The sequence below is a fragment of the Musa acuminata genome, chromosome BXJ3-11, assembly GCF_036884655.1.
Source record: "Musa acuminata AAA Group cultivar baxijiao chromosome BXJ3-11, Cavendish_Baxijiao_AAA, whole genome shotgun sequence".
Taxonomy (NCBI): Eukaryota; Viridiplantae; Streptophyta; class Magnoliopsida; order Zingiberales; family Musaceae; genus Musa; species Musa acuminata.
In genome coordinates, this window is record NC_088359.1 from 6,814,274 (window position 1) to 6,832,704 (window position 18,431).

The 18,431-nt window shown below is 39.6% G+C and overlaps 2 protein-coding genes across 7 annotated transcripts; both read right to left on the reverse strand.

Annotated features, from left to right (window-relative positions):
- Window positions 1-2,249: 2,249 nt before the first annotated feature.
- LOC135652396 (heavy metal-associated isoprenylated plant protein 7-like) lies at window positions 2,250-5,573 on the reverse strand. Of its 3 annotated transcripts, none has more exons than XM_065173276.1 (6): window positions 5,111-5,573; window positions 3,979-4,757; window positions 3,622-3,892; window positions 3,329-3,531; window positions 3,155-3,242; window positions 2,250-2,957 (listed from the first exon to the last, which is right to left on the reverse strand). In XM_065173276.1, exons 2-6 carry the CDS (start codon window positions 3,985-3,987, stop codon window positions 2,365-2,367), a joined length of 1,164 nt encoding a protein of 387 aa, XP_065029348.1. In that variant the 5' UTR covers window positions 3,988-4,757; window positions 5,111-5,573; the 3' UTR covers window positions 2,250-2,364. The 3 variants fall into 3 exon arrangements, with proteins under 3 accessions (XP_065029348.1, XP_065029350.1, XP_065029349.1); XM_065173278.1 differs by lacking the exon at window positions 5,111-5,573 and having other exon boundaries at window positions 3,622-3,823; window positions 3,857-3,892; window positions 3,979-4,466; XM_065173277.1 differs by lacking the exon at window positions 5,111-5,573 and having other exon boundaries at window positions 3,155-3,236; window positions 3,979-4,469.
- Window positions 5,574-7,101: 1,528 nt separating this feature from the next.
- LOC135652395 (uncharacterized) lies at window positions 7,102-16,725 on the reverse strand. 4 transcript variants are annotated; one of them, XR_010502121.1, is made up of 4 exons: window positions 16,479-16,717; window positions 13,358-16,099; window positions 11,006-11,100; window positions 7,102-7,506 (listed from the first exon to the last, which is right to left on the reverse strand). XR_010502121.1 is itself a non-coding variant. In XM_065173275.1 (2 exons), the coding sequence occupies exon 2, from the start codon at window positions 15,954-15,956 to the stop codon at window positions 13,677-13,679; it is 2,280 nt and encodes a 759-aa protein (XP_065029347.1). In that variant the 5' UTR covers window positions 15,957-16,099; window positions 16,479-16,717; the 3' UTR covers window positions 13,050-13,676. The 4 variants fall into 4 exon arrangements, 1 of the variants encoding a protein (XP_065029347.1); XR_010502122.1 differs by lacking the exon at window positions 11,006-11,100 and having other exon boundaries at window positions 16,587-16,725; XR_010502120.1 differs by lacking the exon at window positions 11,006-11,100.
- Between the last annotated feature and the right edge of the window lie 1,706 nt (window positions 16,726-18,431).

Consider the following 18,431-nt stretch of genomic DNA (forward strand, 5'->3'; position numbering starts at 1 on the left):
GTGTTCAACAGAAGCTTGAGTCGATCCGTGGACCTCAAAGCAACCACTGTGTGGTCTGTCTCTCTCTCTCTCTCTCTCTCTCTCGGTGCAGCTCGTCACGGTGAGCCGGCTCTCCCCTCCCTCGAAGAACATTGCAGTGGAAGACCTCAGCTTTCACTTTCACTACGTTGCAGTCGTGGTCTCTGAGAACAGCACGTACTTCCGAGAGCAGGGAAGGTCTGTTGCAGCCTGTACAAGCTCGATCGAGGTGTAATCCATGGAGGGCGGCAGCAGACATCTGCTTCCAGGGACTGCATGCATGCATGCAGGATTATGCTAGGCATTGCCACTGCATGTTCTTACGGTGGTATCTTCTCGTTTTTGGACCAAGTTAATGCTACAATTTGGTGGATATATATATATATATATATATATATATATATATATATATATATATATATATATATATATATATATATATATATATATATATATGATATTGAGGTATGCATTCATCGAATGTTATAAGATAGCTAATGCGAGAATTCATGCGGGTTTCAAACAGCTGAGGGTATCATGGTCGACCCTGAATTCATGGCCCTCATGATCGGTCACGTTGAAGACTGAAATGAAGTCCTTAGCATTCGTGATGAACCCACTTCCATCAGAAGTTACGTAGGCTTTCTTTATGGTAAGATTCAGATCTGTCCCATGTTCAGTGACACTATCCACCCGAGAGAGAGAGAGAGTGGTGGAGCTTTCAGATATCTGTAAGAGATGCGTAAGATGTTCAGTCGCTTGTGATGCAGGAAAAACGCTCAGCTTTTTCTTATCCTAGAAACAAGAAGGTTATGTGAGATACATAGCTGAAGAGGTGAGTGATCGAAGACTTTGGACACGAGAATGATTCTTGATGAGAGTATGCTGCAATGGCAAGATCCACAAATCAGCTGGAGCAACTGCGGAAAACATCATGGATAGAATCAAATCGGAGTTCTTTTACACAACTGCTTCTTCTTGTTGAGTCATCTTATACCCCACAGGACCACCTTCATTCATCTGATGAGCAGTAAAGAATACAGCAGTCCGAGGGCTAATCTATCGGTCCAGGGGGTGGCAAACTATTGTCTCACTTGACGTATCAGACATGATGAGATGATGAAATGTGCAGCACAAGTACGTATAGGCTCGGAAAACTCAATTTTGATGCTTAAATACTTGAGATAACATATGTATCACCAAAGAACTCTCTCTCTCTCTCTTCTCTCTCTCTCTCTCTCTCTCTCTCTCTGTATATGAAGTTGCCTATATTTCAACCACATCATATAGGCAACACGATTCAGAAAACTTGAAGCTGATCAATTTGTAGCAGAAGGTCTCAAGGTGTCTTTAGCGGGAACACAACACTGGATTCAACTCCAACATGCAGAGAAGATTGAGGGTGCAGGAAAAGTATGTACAGGCTTCAGAGCACTTAAGGTATACTTTCTTTACATGTATATCACCAAAGCAATTAATTGTTCATGCAAGTCTCTCAGTGTCTCAGTGATGTGTTAGCAGCAGAAAGACAACGCTGGGTTCAACTCCAACATGGTGGGGGGGGTGGGGTGGGGATGGGGGGCACTTCGTCCCTGTGGACAGTGGCAGTCTCTGTCAAGTACGAGAGGTCGCCGGCTGTGGAGTCACGGCCTCGCACAAGCACATCAAAATGGCACGTACAAGGAATGATGTGATGCTCTTTGGAGTTTAGCAATCAATACCGTCCTTCACATGCCATCACCCCTGACTCTGATCAACCATCATGATAAGGCTCCAGGAGAGAGATGAATTATATATGTACGTAGTTCGCCTTTGTTCCTCATGGTTTAGATGCGCACCACCGGCTCGTGAAATATAGTGACTCGAGGAGCATATGAGAGTAGCATAAATGACGTCCAAGCTTGGTGCTACATATTTGCTATTAATCATGTCTTGCCCCTATTTACGCTTCATATACAACTTAGTTAAAGAATCTTCAAGTTCTCAAACAATCGATACATACACCCTTACCATTATCTTTTTATAGAATCATTTGGATATTATTTTTTATTATTTTGATTATTCACATATTAGCATATGATCCTCACCTCAATTGCAACGAATTAAACGCATTTAGATATATATATATATATATATATATATATATATATATATATATATATATATATATATATATATATATATATATATAACCAAAGTAGGGTGTTTCTAGATAAATAAAGAGAACAATATTAGAGATGACAACATCTTATTAGGAATATTTATATAATATATATATTTTTCATAGGGGAATGGAGAAGAAAAATACACATGGAATGTTATGCTTCCCCATCCACAAACCTTTGATCACATGACAGCGCATGCATTAGGATTCTCGTCGCTAAAGATCTGCGGCGGGTAAGCGTACTCCACGGGGTAGCGCGGGTAGTAGTAATAGAACTCGTTCCTCTTCGGCTTACCCGCTCCGCCGCCGTCGATCGCCGTCGCCGCCACGGCCACGACGGCAGCCGGAACCTCCGTCGCCCCTTGCCCTACTCCTCCGCCGCCGCCGTTGGCCTCCTTCTTCTCCTCCTGCTCCTCCTTCTTCTTGTCCCCGTTCTCCTGCTCCGCTGCGACGGTGCCGTCCTTCTTCGAGTCCTCCCCTCCGCCCTCCTCCTTCTTCTTCTCTTCCTCCTTGTTCTCCCCACCCTTCTTCTCCTTCTCGTTCTTCTCTCCACCACTGGACTTCTTCTCGTCCTTTCCCGCCGCCTCAGCTGGTGGCGGCTCCTCGGCCTTGGCCTTCTCTGGCTCCTCCGGCTTCTTCTCCACCGGCTCCTGCTTCACCACCGCCGCGTGCTTCCCCGTCCGCTTGTGCACGTACGCCACCAGGCTCGCCGGGTCGAACGCGCCTTTCACCGTGACCTCCAAGCTCTTCAGGTCCGGTTCCGCCGTCTGCACCCCTGTTTCCGCAAACCCAAATGAGAAGGTGCGAGCTCGTGGAACAAGAACTAGAAATTTAGATCAATGTCATGCGATTCAGAATCCATCAACAGATCGAATCATCTACAATTGTTAGAAAGACGCGAGCTTTGATCCTTGCAAGAACAAGTCTTGCATGGTTCCGAGTTCAAATGGGGAAATGATGTAAAGGAGTAACCTTTCATTCTTAGGATCCTTTTCTTGATCTCTTGGGCGCAGGCCTCGCAATGCATGTAGACTCTGAGCACGACAATGATCACCTGCGGCTGCGGCGCACAAGATGAGATGAGACCAGGAGGAGGAGGAAGAAGAAGAAGAAGAAGAAGAGTGGTGAGTGATGTGATTGCTTCACCTCTTTCTTCTCCTCTGCCTTGGGCTTCTCCTCTTTCTTCTCCTCCTTTTCCGGTTTCGCAGGTGGAATGGGACTCAACAGCTCCACTTTCCGCCCGCTCTTCTTCTGCACCCTCTCCACCACCTTCATGGGATCCTCCGCCGCCTTCCTCCCCTTCACCACCACCCGGTGCGTCCGGCTGTCCGCCACCACCTCCTCCACGCCTTCCAATCCAGACGAAGCACCAAAAAAAGATCCATTTTTAGGAGCAATTTAACTTAAAAGATCATGCTTTTGTATCGACATCTTGGTACCTTGGAAGCCTCTGAGGCATCGGCGCACCTTCCTGGCACACCCCTCGCAATGCATGTAGACCTTCATCACCACTTCCTCCGGCGGCGGCGGTGGCGGAGGCGGTGGATTCTCGGCCGCCTTCTCGCTCTCCTTCTTCTCTCCCTCTTTCTTCTCCCCCTCGCCTCCGTCGCCGCCACCTCCATCCTTCTTCTCCTTCTCCTCCTCTGCCGCAGCAGCCGGCGGCGGCGGCGGCGGCTCTTTCTTCCCTTCCTTCTCCGGCTTCTTCTCCTCCTGGACAAGATAGGAGCTTTCCGCAAGAATCAGCGAGACCAACCGAAAACCAACAAAAATCAATCGAAAACCACGACTTCCGATACCTCTCCCATGTCGCTCGACGCTCGCGAACGAAGCAAAGCCGGCAAGCAGCGCTCCCGCTCTCTCCTTCGTCTCCCTCAGTCGCAGTAAGTAGCAGAGGCCATGGAGGAGACGCGGTTGTAGGGACAAGGCCTGGCGGACGTGGCAGAGAATGCACGTGCGAAGCGTGCGGACTGGCACGTCTCACGCAGCCAAGAGCTTCGTCGTCTTCAGCTTTGCTTCCAAATTCCTCCCCCCTCCTCCCTGTCCTCTTCTGCCGCGCTGCTCCTCGGGAACGGAGCTTTATCTTTTCCGCTTCAACGGAGCCATTTCCTCCGATCTGAAGTCACCGAGCCTTTCTGATGATCCAAATCCTACAACAGTTCTCCCTTCTCGGTTGATGATCCAGAGACGAACGCATATGTTTCCCGATTAATCTGCTTGCTCATCGAGGACATGGGTGGGTGGACGGCGGTGCATGGAGCTTCGTCCCCTCCCTCGTACTTGCATGGAGGAATCCAATGCTCGGGGCCACCGTGAGGCATCGATCTAACTCCGCTGATCCACATGGCAAATCGGATTCAAAAGTGCCCATCAAAGCAAAATCTTTTGCTCTATATGCACATGCAATCTTCATATCTCGATGCAACATTCAATTCCAAGAAGATAACTTCGAGGATGAGTACGTCGCGTAACATTTGCTGGTGAGGCAACGCATACGATTTGATGGGTGCGGCTGCATGATCAACCTAATACGGGTATTATTCGCCGTTCTATTAAGACCGGGCATGTGGAGGTCAACCTATCAGAAAACAACAAGCCGAATGAATACATTACATCATCATAAAATCGTAATAAAAGATATCTAGAAAATATTTTTCTAGTTATAAAGGATTAAGGAGCAGAACATTTGGCACTGTTGCTTCATGATCCTCATTATGGGAGCTCCATCGGTAGGAGAACAGTGATTAGCTACACACTAAGGAAATCACATGCCATGCACATAAACAGAGAATGCTGCTATGCTAGTGCCAGATTAAAGTAATAATAAAAGAAAGAAGAAAAAGATATTTGACTGCTTATTGTATAAAGATATGGATTAATGTAATATGTTTTGAATTCATTTGACACATACTCTTGAAAAAATCAACGTACCTTTAACCTTTTGTGATCTCACAAGACCTGCAAAGAGAGAAAATAAAATAGGTGAAGAGCGAATATATGGTTGAGCTATCGAAGCACGAACGTGGGATGGTACAAGCATAACACAACAATAGTGACCCATTAGGATGGTACAAGTGCAGCGAGGTCGCTGTATGTATCATCACTATGTGAATCCTGGCTGGGGCAAAAGGTCCTCGAGGCACAGCAGATGGCACCGGCAAACAATGATGGAATGCGATGGCTAATATATTACTTATCTGCGTGATGGGGGCCGGTCGCATGGGTTTGTCCGTAGAAACATCATCGGCTCCATTAACAATCAATCAGAGGAAGCAGGTGCCTGATGATGACTGGGTCACACCAAAATCTCCCTACAAAAATATTTCAAGTCAATTTTCACCGGATCCACTGATCAAGTTCTCATTCAATCTGAGATGTCAAAGTCAATTTACTAGATGTTTAATATTCATAACTTATGCATTAAATTTTTTAGAGATGTCAACCAACAAAATCATAAGATTAAATCGACTTTCACTGTTTAACATTGGTAAAAAAGAAGTTGTATCTTTTTGGGCTGCTGATCTCCTCAGAGTACATAGATACAACACTGCCCGAATACTTCCACGATACGTGGGGAGAGAGGGTGTTGCAGATGATAATAAAACAGAGTGGCCAACTATGTCATTCAATACTGTAACTCAAAAAGTTGGAGCATTTGCACACGATAGAGAGAGAGAGAGAGAGAGAGAGAGAGGACGTCACATTATACACAAAGCTACAAAAAGTGCCCTACTACGTATAATTTAAAGGAATACACGTCTGAAACTAAGAAAATGTTATGGATATAACCTTGTCCTAGTAGGCGCTTACTTCAACCAAATAAAATAGATAACAGACACATTCTTTAGTTTAAAGGGACTCTACATATCTATCCTTTCATAGTTTGGAAGTATCATATTTGCCCCTGTAAATTTACCCTTCCAAATATTTAGATGATTCCCAGTAGCATCTTTTTTTTTTTAACATCTCATTGTGCTATTAATCAATTGTCAGATAATAAGTACAAATCTCTCTCTCTTCTCTCTCTCTCTCTCTCTCTCTCTCAAACACACATATATGAATCATATGATCAGCTAGATGAACTGATTCTGAACTCGTCCAATGTTAAACATACACACGACCTAAACACACATAAGATATCACGTACCATTCTTCTATAGTCATAAACATGTGAACCCCATTTTGACTTCTAGATCAGAAATAACTCGTGAAATGAATGAAGATAATATAATTTTTTTTGGAGCCTCCAGAAGCTAAAATTGAACGTCTAATCACAATAAAAAAAATTGTAGGTATAACAAAATCTGAAGCAGTTGTTGAATGGGGAGTAAAAGGCTAGTGTATTGACAGCATTAAAGTAGAGATTAAGTTGGATACCTGTGGCAGATGGTCGATGTTGCCACTGACACACATTGATGCATAAGGTAACAGATCCTGGAAGAGAGAGTGGCAACTCTAGCTAGAAACAGATTTCAAACATGGATGCATCTTAAGTAGAAAACACATTAGGAAAAACATTCTTGCTACCTTATTGCTCTGCAGAGACAAGAAAGTATATAGAAAATCTTTTAGCTTGTTGACATTAACATTCTCAGGAATCTAGCATTTCTGAGGAAAAGAAGGCAGGACTTCCATGCATGTCATTGATGGATGCAATAAACCATTCAGAATATAACAGCCAACTCACCAATTTTAGTGCTTGGACAGACAATTAAGTTGAACTTTATCTACAAAAGCTAAGACCTATAAACTAGCTCACTTGGCATCTAAAAAGGTCAAATTAAGTTTAGGGTTTAACATGGCCATAACCACTGGCATCAAGCCTTAAACCCAAGTATTTAAGTCAGATTAATAAAACCTCATATTCTGAGTGCAAGGCAATATGAGTGGATCAAAATGCAACTGAAAGAAACACTAAGATATGTAAAAAGAGAAAGGAAAATTCCTGTTGAATGATCGATGGAATTTAACAAGGAGTCTTCAATCATCAACCATTTCACAGCCATGGTATAAAGCATGGTCTGGCAAATGAGGAACAAAACCCACCATTAGTTGTATATCATCAGCAACCGATAACAAACTCCCATGATCTTCTTAAACCTGTTACCTTGATGTTTCCAATGTGAATGGAAACAAGCAAAGCACTAACGAGGGAAACATGGTAAAATCTATACCCATCAGCCATAGAACCCAGGGAATGAATCTCCAGAAGCAACCGGGTCAAATTCCACCATGCCCAGACCTCTGGGCTTGCTTTATCAGCTATGCGCAGACGGTGGTGGGCATTCACCAAAACTTGTCTTTAGTCTGGCAATTCAGCTCAAAAGCTGTAAAAATAAAAGAGAATAGTAACTGAGCACACAGGAAATAGATGAAAATATGTCTTAAATATGGCTTTAAATACTAGTATGGCAATCAGTCTCGACACAAGTATAGTACCAGTATTTTGGATTGTACAATCTGTACCATTTTTAGCTGAATTCTCCACCAGGTCAAGTCACTAAACAAATTCTCTAAATCATAATTCAGATAAAGATAAGAATCACAGATAACAATTCAAGGTTCATATTTTATAAAAATCATAAGGCACCAATCTGTGTCTTGGTCAACTAGCATTTGAGTTTTCCCAAGATAAGTCATCAACACAAAAGAATATTTTGTTAATTCTTTACCCTTATCTCTGAGTTTTCCTAAAGGCAGCAAAACATAATATTAGTCATGTCAACATAACAGCAACATACAAATTCTATAAACAACAAGAATAATTCACATCCCATCGTCTAGTCAAAATCATAAATCAGATTCACATGAAAAATCTTGAGTGTCCTTTTATGGTCATCCAAGCATCAGATGTAATGACACTCTTGCCCTATGGCACAAGCATTAGGATGGAACAATGAAAATATTATATTTTCCCTCTTTAAAAGAATTTTATTAGCCTTGTAGAATCAAAATAGAGAGCCAGCTCTTAGTCTCATACATCTGCGTTTGTTTTTTATTTCTTCAATTCTCCTTAAGAAATTTTCAAAATTATAAAATGATCTATTATTGAGCCATGAAACAATGATGATACAAAAAATTTAGCCAATTATGTTGTGTGGCATGAAAAAAAGCATAAGACTGGCATGTTCAAATATAAATATGATTTTGATTTTTTATGTTGATAGTAACAAAATCTGCATCGTTTGAATTGAATTGCTTCTAGGGACAATGTTAATTATCAATATCAATATCTAATTTTTCTTGCACAATATTGAAGTGCTAATTGAAGTGAAGCATATGCAAAACATTTATATTCTTGTGGAAAGAAAAAATCATGTTAATTTCTATGTTTCAACTTCCAATCATTCTGCTTTTTTCGATACATGAGAAAACTTTAAAAAAAGTTAGTAACAATGACCATAAGAAATAGGTCCTAGTATAGTAAAAACAAATGACAAACTTAAGCAACTAAAACTTAACAATAAGGAGTATTCAGTTCATCAAAGCAAAAGGATGATTTTGTGCAAACACTGTCAGACTATAGAAATTAACATCGATGCTCTGATACCAAAAGTGTTACTGATTTTTGTGTATTGAGATAATAAGTGTTACTGATTTTTGTTACTGATTTTTGTTACCAGATAATAAAATACACAAACCATCCTCAATGTATTGAGATAATAAAATACACAAAAATCAGTAACACTTATAGTATCACAATGCTTGAATCTGCTGAAGTTTGGTTCCACTGACTGACTAGTCCATGATTATTTCTATTTGCTTTCTCTAATAAATTATTCATTACCAGATTAAGCATTTGCAATAACCTACAGGGCAACAGCTTGACTAAAAATGTCAAGCATGAAAATAAAGATAGCCTCTTTATGAAGCTCCATATAAGCAGAAAACAGTAACAACAACCAGAAGCCACACTGTTACAACTTCCATATAAGCAGCCAAAATAATATCTATGCAAAGTTGGCAAGTTGCCTTGAATCGACATTAAGAAAAAACAGATTAATGCTAATAGAAACTCTATATAGAAGCAAATCCCTGACCTGCTTGGGAAGGAAATCTGTTGAGAATATCTAGTGTTCTTGACTAAATTATGAAAATCAGGGTCCATAAAGAATAAAAGTTAAAAAAACAATTCAGATAATTCAAAAGAAGTTTTTTAAAAAAATCAGTAATGGTCTTCAATATCTTGTGACACAATAACATCAATCCTATATTGATCTGTGCTTATAATGATCTAAACTACTTTGATCCCAAAGCCAACCACAGCAATTTTGGGTCATGACCACCAAAGGTTTTTTCATATCTTTTCACACTTCAAAATTTTCATCTCATAGAACTACCTTAGAGTTTCTTCAAGACTAAATGGCAGCTTGAACCCAAAGCTCTCATGCTTTCTAAAGTATGTAACCTGTATGTTTTGAAGACAAAATTCCACCAAAAATAGACTATCAACTTACTCCTCTACTGATCTCATCCAAAGATCACACTGCCAGAGAATCATTTTTTTTCCCAGCTTAATTATTACCAAAAGATTCATCATAGTAATGTGAGGTTACTGGATCCTTATGTTTGGCCATACAATCATCAAGCATGATGCCTGCAAAAGCATTTAGTTGCTTTTCATGGTGCATATACTTTTGGTTCAGAATTATCACAATTATAATGCTCAAGAATGACATTGAGCAACAGAATGCAGATTGAGATGATTAACCTTCTAGGCAGTATTGAATGATACAAAAGCAGATACAACACAGTCGATTTGTCAAGGAAAGAAAATATAGGTTAGAGGATGCATGGAGAAGGATAGCTAAATACAAAAGAAAATACAATATCCATCTTATACTATGGAAGAAAGAAAAATTAGCGGTGGTAATAAGAAACCTTTGAATCATAAGAGTACCTACATGTTATATTGTCAGGTATTGGAATAGTACAACTTAAGTCAAAGGGATGTTCTGCTCTGACATACATACATGTCTAACATGGCTTATTGTTGTCAACATGACAGTCTATGTAACCATTCCTGAATGTAGAAGTCATTTTGCCAGCAATATATGTCAAGTTCCAAACTTAGTGACATAATGATTTATTCGTGACCTTTAGCATTATATCTTATCACATGCTCTATGTTTAATGAGCTTTATCTGTGATTCCAGGACCATGATTTTGCATTCACAATCCATTGAAGTAGGCACTGATAGACTTGACTTCTTGTATTATTTGTTCAAATGCTTGCTTGATGAGTGATAATTTGAGGAATCAATATAACAGGCATGGTTGTTGAAAAATGTTCTAATCAAACACATCCAAAGATAGATTGAAGTTTTACCAATCTTGAAATCCATTTGAACCTGTCTTTGTTAGGGAGATCTTTCCTTATCGGGAGTGAAAATACCAAATTGGCAAGGGCATCAATATTGTAACCGGAGTACAATAAATTCAAAAAACTGAAGCTCATAAATTATGTGCCAACACCTAGAGTATCTTGCTGAGTTTGCTTTTTCTTAACCACATGGGAGTAACCAGTAACCACTGCCACATGTGCTAACAATCTCCCTTTAATGTGAGACTATCAAACCACATAATCACACTTCCTTTCACAAGCCAATCCGTAAGTAAACTATGAAATCCTTGACTCAATGTACCTTATAGTCTAGCCATCATCATTTAAAGGTTGACACACATAGCATCCATCAGTCGACATAACCAAGAACAATGAGATCCAATGATGCAAATACCAAACTGACAAGATGATTAACATGGTAATTGGAATACGATTGAAAAGCTTAAGTTGGTAGTTATGAAACCACACCTAGTATATCTTACCTTATTTTTTATTCTCTTGTCCATGTGAATCTAACCACCCGTGGCTCCATTACTGTCACATAACCATGTTCTGGGTCTTAAAGCTCAACTGTAAACTTGATACAGCACAAGTGACAATCAAAAGGAGAATCAACAAAACATGCCATTTTAATCGTCAGGAGAGAGGGATGTGTCTGTGCATGTCTTAAGAGAGAGACTACTTGAGCAATGTTTCAAGTGGACCATACCAAAAAAGGAACATAATCGCTAATAAAAATAATAAATAACTAGTGAAATCAAGATATAACTATTCCATAATAGTAAACACAATATTCTTGCCCATACAAACAAAAGTAGCATTTTGTTTATTGTGATCACCCATTCAAGTCTATTTCGTCTTTACCTCATGGGAGCCATCCTAATGGGTTTAGAAGAACAGCTGACCACTGTAGACAATAGGTTTGCAGTCCCTATTTCCTACTGAACTGAAGTGATTCTGCATCTAATAACTCTTCTTGGCAGTATAATTGTAAAATATTGGGGAATGACACTATTGCCAGAAGATGCAGAAATCTCTTGAATCACTTACTATTAGAGTGGCAAGATTAATACAGGACTGGGGCAAAGTCTACAAGGGCTACCACTCCGTCATGCCTGATTTAAACATTAAATGCAACTGTCAATTATTAAGTTGATGGCAGATAACATTACTGACCTGAAATGACTGAGCATATTGCTTTTCAATCTTGCGGGCAGATGAGTGTCAATAGTCCAAAATTATCTAAATTTGCAGAACGTTATGATCAATTGAAAAATTTACAATTAACGTTTATTGTCCAGGCCATTCTTCATAAGTATTTTTGTTAGGTCAAATTTATCCAACTGGCCTTGAAGCTAAATTTAGTGATAGCAGATTCTGTTAGTGCTGGATGGGTTAATAAGTATTTTTGTTCAGTCAAATTTATCCAACAACTGGCCTTGAAGTTAAATTTAGTGATAGCAGATTCTGTTTGTGCTGGATGGGTTAATAAGTATTTTTGTTCAGTCAAATTTATCCAACAACTGGCCTTGAAGCTAAATTTAGTGATAGCAGATTCTGTTTGTGCTGGATGGGTTAATAAGTATTTTTGTTCAGTCAAATTTATCCAACAACTGGCCTTGAAGCTAAATTTAGTGATAGCAGATTCTGTTTGTGCTGGATGGGTTAATAAGTATTTTTGTTCAGTCAAATTTATCCAACAACTGGCCTTGAAGCTAAATTTAGTGATAGCAGATTCTGTTTGTGCTGGATGGGTTAATAAGTATTTTTGTTCAGTCAAATTTATCCAACAACTGGCCTTGAAGCTAAATTTAGTGATAGCAGATTCTGTTTGTGCTGGATGGGTTAATAACACAACCATGAAGGTAGATATACCATGTTGGAGGACGATGGTGTTGTAGCAGTAATCTGTGATATTGTAGCAATGCCATGCAGTTATGTAGCTATTGTCTGTTATTATAGCAATTTGGTAGCAGTGACTTATATTTTTAATGGTCAGTTGTCTTTGGTATGTTTTATTTGATTACTTAGAACTTCGAACATGTCTAGGTAAAAGGGTCAGGGGCAGGTTTATATCCAACAGTAAAAAATAGAAGAGAAGGAAGGGCAGAGAAAAAAAAGAATATTAAAAAATAGGGGAGGAGACATTCAAACAGATCCACTGTTGATTATCAATTGTCTCACATGCAGAGGAACAGCATGCTTCAACTCCATAAATATTCATTCACTCATGAGCTAGAAGATGAGCACTTACATATATAGTAAAACAGGATTCATTCAATCTGGATCCAATTCTTTAAAAGCCTTCAAACTTTAAGTTTGGCAAATGTGATCAACATAGTGCTGCTTGCTTGCAAGCATCTCAAGCCAACAGCTATAACTCCCACATAGATAACAATCTGGGCATCTATGAGGATAAAAATAGCTATGCCTCTCCAGAAAACGTTCATGAATGAGTATATCAAAATTAATAACATTCCAGAAGACATGAGAAGACAACAAATAGCTATGCCTCTCCAGAAAACGAACAAGAAAGTGTATATCAAAATTGATAATTATGGTCCACCAATTCAGCATGAAAATGCCATTAAGGTAATACTTAACAACATTGAGGAAAACAACATTTAATAAAGTAGCATCAGGATGTGGTTTCAGTCTCCTATGAGAAAAAAAGTATGCCAGATAAAAGAAATAAAAGAAAAAATAAATGCAATTTTCTTCACCTAAGAATACAAGAAGGACATCACGAAGAAATAGAAAATTAGTGGAATATATACAGATTCTGCATGAATCATCCAAGTACAATAAATAGGAGACTGTGGCGGTCATCTTACCAATCGCAAAGTATCAATCTCTGAAGGAAACACCTGCAAAAGCTGTAGTAAGCAAAGTCTTTAATCTCTGCAATCTGTATTCAACGGATTTTTTTGAAGTCTCAGCTATCTTCCTATTGCAGACAAAACCATTGCCAGACACCTATTACAAGTAACTGCAAAAACAACTCTTCATCCAGCAACTTTGTCCCAGTCGCCAACTGTAAAATCTTTGAAATTATATACCCTTTGATACTATACAGCAACAGAAACTAAATGTCGAAATGGACTTGGATTGACATGATTCTGAAAGTTCTAACAAATACCAAGGCAACAGCTACTAGTTGACTGCCTGTTCAACAGCCTCCAATGCCACTTCCTTTTTGCTTTCACAGATTTTTTGAAGAAGCTCCAAAGGAGTTGCTGCAGGGTCCAGCTCAAAGAAACCCTTCGGAGCATTCTCAACCTCTTCACCAGTCAGTAAATAAGAAGGCACTTGATGTGAAAACCGAAACATTTCTTCTTTTGGGATTCTCTTTGATTCCTTTGGATCCATGTGACGACGAAATACTGTTCTAAATCCAGATACTTTTGCTAAAGCGATTACAGATACACCCTCTTCTTCACTATAGTCTTCAAGGACTTCTACCATGTCATACTTATAGATGATATCATCAGGAGTATGTTCATTCCATTTTGGAGACCAATTTCTGTAGAGAGCCCAAGTTTCACCTTTTCTTGGAATAATTTTGATGACACCACGGGGACCCTTTTCCCACTTGACTTTATGTGAAAAGATATTAACTGTATCATTCACCTCATATCGTCCAATCCTGAAATCACCACAGGTTTTTGCAAAACCAGATGCAACCCAATTCAGAGGCCCAAACTCACTATTGGACCTTGAAGTGAGAAAGCTCATGCGCACCTTGAAAGGTTTCAAAGAAATAACTTGCTGAACCAGCGCATAATAACGAGGCATACCATCCTCGTCATCATAAGTGGCCCATATTTGATCACTTCCAAAAGATCGCTCAGAACGGTCATGATCAAAATCATGAAAATCTGGATCAGGAACATCAATCGACACAGGTTCATTGTTCTCATTATCTGAATCAGCAGATTGGACATCTGATGAATTCTTCTCAATGGTAAACTGTTTGGTGTTGGTCACAGACTCAACTGATCTGTCTTGATTAGTGGCATCCCCATGAACCACATCATTTACCTCTTCTTTGTCAGTTTCACCCAGTTTTTGTTTCTTTTTAGCATTTTCTTTTGCATCAATTTTCACAGTGGCAGCAGATTTCCACTCTGCTATCTTCTTATCGATTGCTAACTTACTCATTTCAATCAACATAGTTCGAATATCCATATGAGAAAATTCTCTACCTAAGTTGTCATGTCTCACACCCATTCTGAACTTAAAGTCTCCAAGAACTCCACTCATCCTATTTGTTTCAGATGCACCAAGCTGTTCTGTTGAGTTATCACCAATGCCTCGTCCTCTTTTTGTGGGTAAACTAACATTTGGTCCTGCATTAAGGATCCCACATGCATTAGCATTCCTCTTTGGGGCACTATTCTTCCTGTGAATAGTATCATCCCTCCTAGCTGCTGCTTTTGTCTCTTCATGCTCTCTTCTCACTTTGTCATAAGTCTGATGGTCGAGATTTGCAGCCTGTGCAGTGGCAGCTGATGAGGCAATCACACTTGCAACTCCTGCAGTTCTAGAAAAAGGGCCCCACTGGAAGTTTTTGCATGAACCCAGATTTGCTCCATTCTGGAATCTTGAAGTTTCCATGCCTGGAAAAGTTGAATTACTTCTCCCCAGACCATGAGCATTTTTGCTAGTTGTGTTATGGTCAGAGTTTAAGTGACGCTGCTGAGAAGCAGAACAAGGGACCGAGGAATTACAACCATTGGCAGGACTCTGTGTTTCTTTAGCTAGATAGGGCTCATAGCAGTTTGGACAAAGAAGAGTATGATTAAGATACCACCTCAGATACTCATACTGCATCTTGCACCTATTACAACATGTCCAAAATGTTTCTGGCACCGGAGGCTCAGATGAAGGATGCACAGTTGCTGGAGTCACATAAGTGCTTTTCTTCACAGTCTGTGCCTTTGATGCAGCAGTGTTGACAAAGTTATAAAACCCATTTGCATTACTAGGAACATTGTTATTTTTGTTTGGTTGGGAAGTCTTCTGTGAAAACCCTTTAGCACTTCTCTTTCGGTCGTACAGCATTCTCCTAGACTTGTCAGATAAGACACTCCATGCCTCTGAAATGAGCTTAAAAGCACCTTCAGCACCAACAGATCTGTTCTTGTCAGGATGAAGCTGGAGAGCCAACTTCCTATACTGTTTCTTCACTGTATCTTCATTTGCCGAAACACTGAGACTGAGAATTGCATACCAATCCTTCTCACCGACAGCTATTTCTTCTGAGGCAAGATAAACATCTAGAGTTGCTATCATCTGGCAAATGCCCTCCAGTGCCGGAAAGAGATTTTGAGCCTTCAAGGCAAACTTCTTGGCACCATTTAAATCCCTTTCCAGGAACTTCTTTTCAGCAATCTCTTTTGCCCTGAGGGCCTCATCCTTGTTGCATTCCATTCTCAGACCTTCTTTCCGACAATCAGAATGCTCCCCCTTCCTCTTACATCTCACTGCACGAGGCCAAAGTAAACTTAAACTACAGCACAGTTAGAAACTCGCATAATTCCTTCGATACAGCAGACCAACGAATCGCCTCAACCCTAATAACATAATAAAAGGAAAGTAAAGAGTCAAACATTGAGCGATAAGAAGTTTCAGCCTGACTACATTCATCGGATCCTCTCCCCCGGAAGAAGAACACAAAAGGAAGCGATTTCCAGGGGAAACGAAACCAAAGTTCGACATTCTAACTAAAAACGACATATACGAACTCCAACATGCTGGCATTGCAAAGAAGGCGTCAAGACTAATTTTCGAGCTAAACCGGAACGATCTCCTGGTTCCAAAACACCAAACTTGAGAACAAAGCACGGAAGGAAGAGAACGAACGTATTCAGCAAGAAGAAACGAGAAAGCCCGTAGAACAATCGCACCCAAAGAAGGCCAGCAAACGCCGCAGAAGTCTCGGAGCGCGCGAACCTATAGAAACCCTAAACGGCACGCGGTTTTGCGGGCAGCGGCCGTAACAGGCGGCGAAGTACGATCGGCGAAACCGCGGTGGGGGAGCGGAGGAGAGGGAGAGATTACCGATTGGGATGAAATCGACGGGGGATGGCGGGGATTTGAAGCGCTCACGTCTCCAATTCGGTTTTCCCCCCAACTCCGAAACGGAGACGACCACAAAATATGAGATGAAAACCCCACCCAAGCCCACACAAGTCGCCCAAATACCAAAATACCCAACTAGAGGGGGAAGAAGGTCACTTTTGGGTGTCATTTATAGCAATTCCTAACCCTAACCCAACAACTCACTAAAAAATTTATATTACATCTCAAAAGAAAGAAGGGAAAACAAAAAAATGTCATTCTAGGTGTGGGTCCCACCTTTTTTTTTGCCTTCAATTTTTTGAAAGGAAAATAATAATAATAATAATAATAATTAGTTGGTGATGTATTTTGCCTTCAATTTTTTGTTTTTAAGTGTAACAAAATGAGATTATCTAGTTGGCATAGGGTGATCATTGCAATTTATAATGTTGGTGCTAATGACTAGCTTTATTTTAATATATATATATATATATATATATATATTTATATTTATATTTATTCAGGTTGACATCAAATGTGAATGTAATATATAATAATGAGATATAGTCTCACATCTTTCAATATGGATTGTGCAACCATATATCGTGGGTCACTAAATTTAAATTATGTCCAAAAAATATATTGTATATTTAAAAAAAATAAATAATTTTCTTTTTTAGTTGGGAGTAAAGGTCTAATCCTCAAAATTGTTTCATTTTAAAAGTATTTTGGGAGTGAAACTATAAACTAAAGATGATAAAGTAAAAGGTATGAATTTTTTTTATTAACTTCTAACCTTTTAATATAAAAGATGTCACTCTTACTATATAGATTGTTATAGTGAATGTGAGATTTCTATTTTGCTATTGCATGTACATATCGATTCGGGTGAGCTAACTAGTATGCAAATCACCTTGGAATCTTAAAAAATAAAAGAAAAAAACATACGTGAGTCTTCTTCGTATCTCATTCGAGAGATCTTATTGTTGTTAGGATCGATACTAATAGACGAGTGAATTAGTGCTATTATAAAAATTAAATCGATTCGAAACTTTGGAATAAATAAAAATATATCGAATTTTTTTTTCGAAAGTGTGCTTGACTTAGAATAAGAGTGATAAGCAATTAATGTAGAAAACAACAGTAATGAAAAACAACAAGAAAGTACACACCCATTTTATAGTGGTTCGATTATTGTAACCTATATTCATTCTCGATTCCTCCTCCGTTGAGGCCACTGATGTCCACTATCGATTTTCTTTCAATGGACGAAGACTAATCACCCTATTACAACACTTTCTTTGTTTTACAGGTTTAGAAGACAATCTTTTATAAGCCTCATACATCTCTTAGATTGATCACAAGACTAAAGAAGGAAGAGAAGGACATTTAGCACTTTTTCAACACTTTTACAATCAAAATCTCAAGACTTTTGTTCATACTTTACGTGCTCTTTCATGCACGAAAGAGTGTGATATTTATAAGCCCCAGTGGCTTCAAAAATAGAATAAAAGTATCTTATTCTAGGTTTCTGGGGTACTGACAGTACCATCGCTTGCAAACTGATACTGGGTGGTATCACCGTCTGACAGAGTCTCAGACGAGCCCTAGTGGTACCACTGCCTAACAGGGCGATACCACCACATGGCAGCATTAACTGTCAGTGGTACCACCATCTGGTTTGAGCGGTACCATCACTTAGACCACCTAAGAGGCTAAGCCTCAGGCGGTTCCACCATCTGACAAGGCTCCAAGTGGCTGAATGAGCCATCCAATCGATCAAATTCAATCTTATTTAGAGCTCAATTGGCCCTTAATTGAGTTAGTAGGATTTCTCTCGAGACT

Excerpts from the sequence above, each read along its gene's own strand:
- LOC135652396 (XM_065173276.1), bottom strand. Across the intron at positions 3,532-3,621 it reads ATGCCTCAGAGGCTTCCAAG|GCGTGGAGGAGGTGGTGGCG; the intron begins GTACCAAGATGT and ends CTGGATTGGAAG. Across the intron at positions 2,958-3,154 it reads AAGGATCCTAAGAATGAAAG|GGGTGCAGACGGCGGAACCG; the intron begins GTTACTCCTTTA and ends TTGCGGAAACAG.
- LOC135652395 (XM_065173275.1), bottom strand. The coding sequence starts at position 15,956 with ATGGAATGCAACAAGGATGAGGCCCTCAGGGCAAAAGAGATTGCTGAA.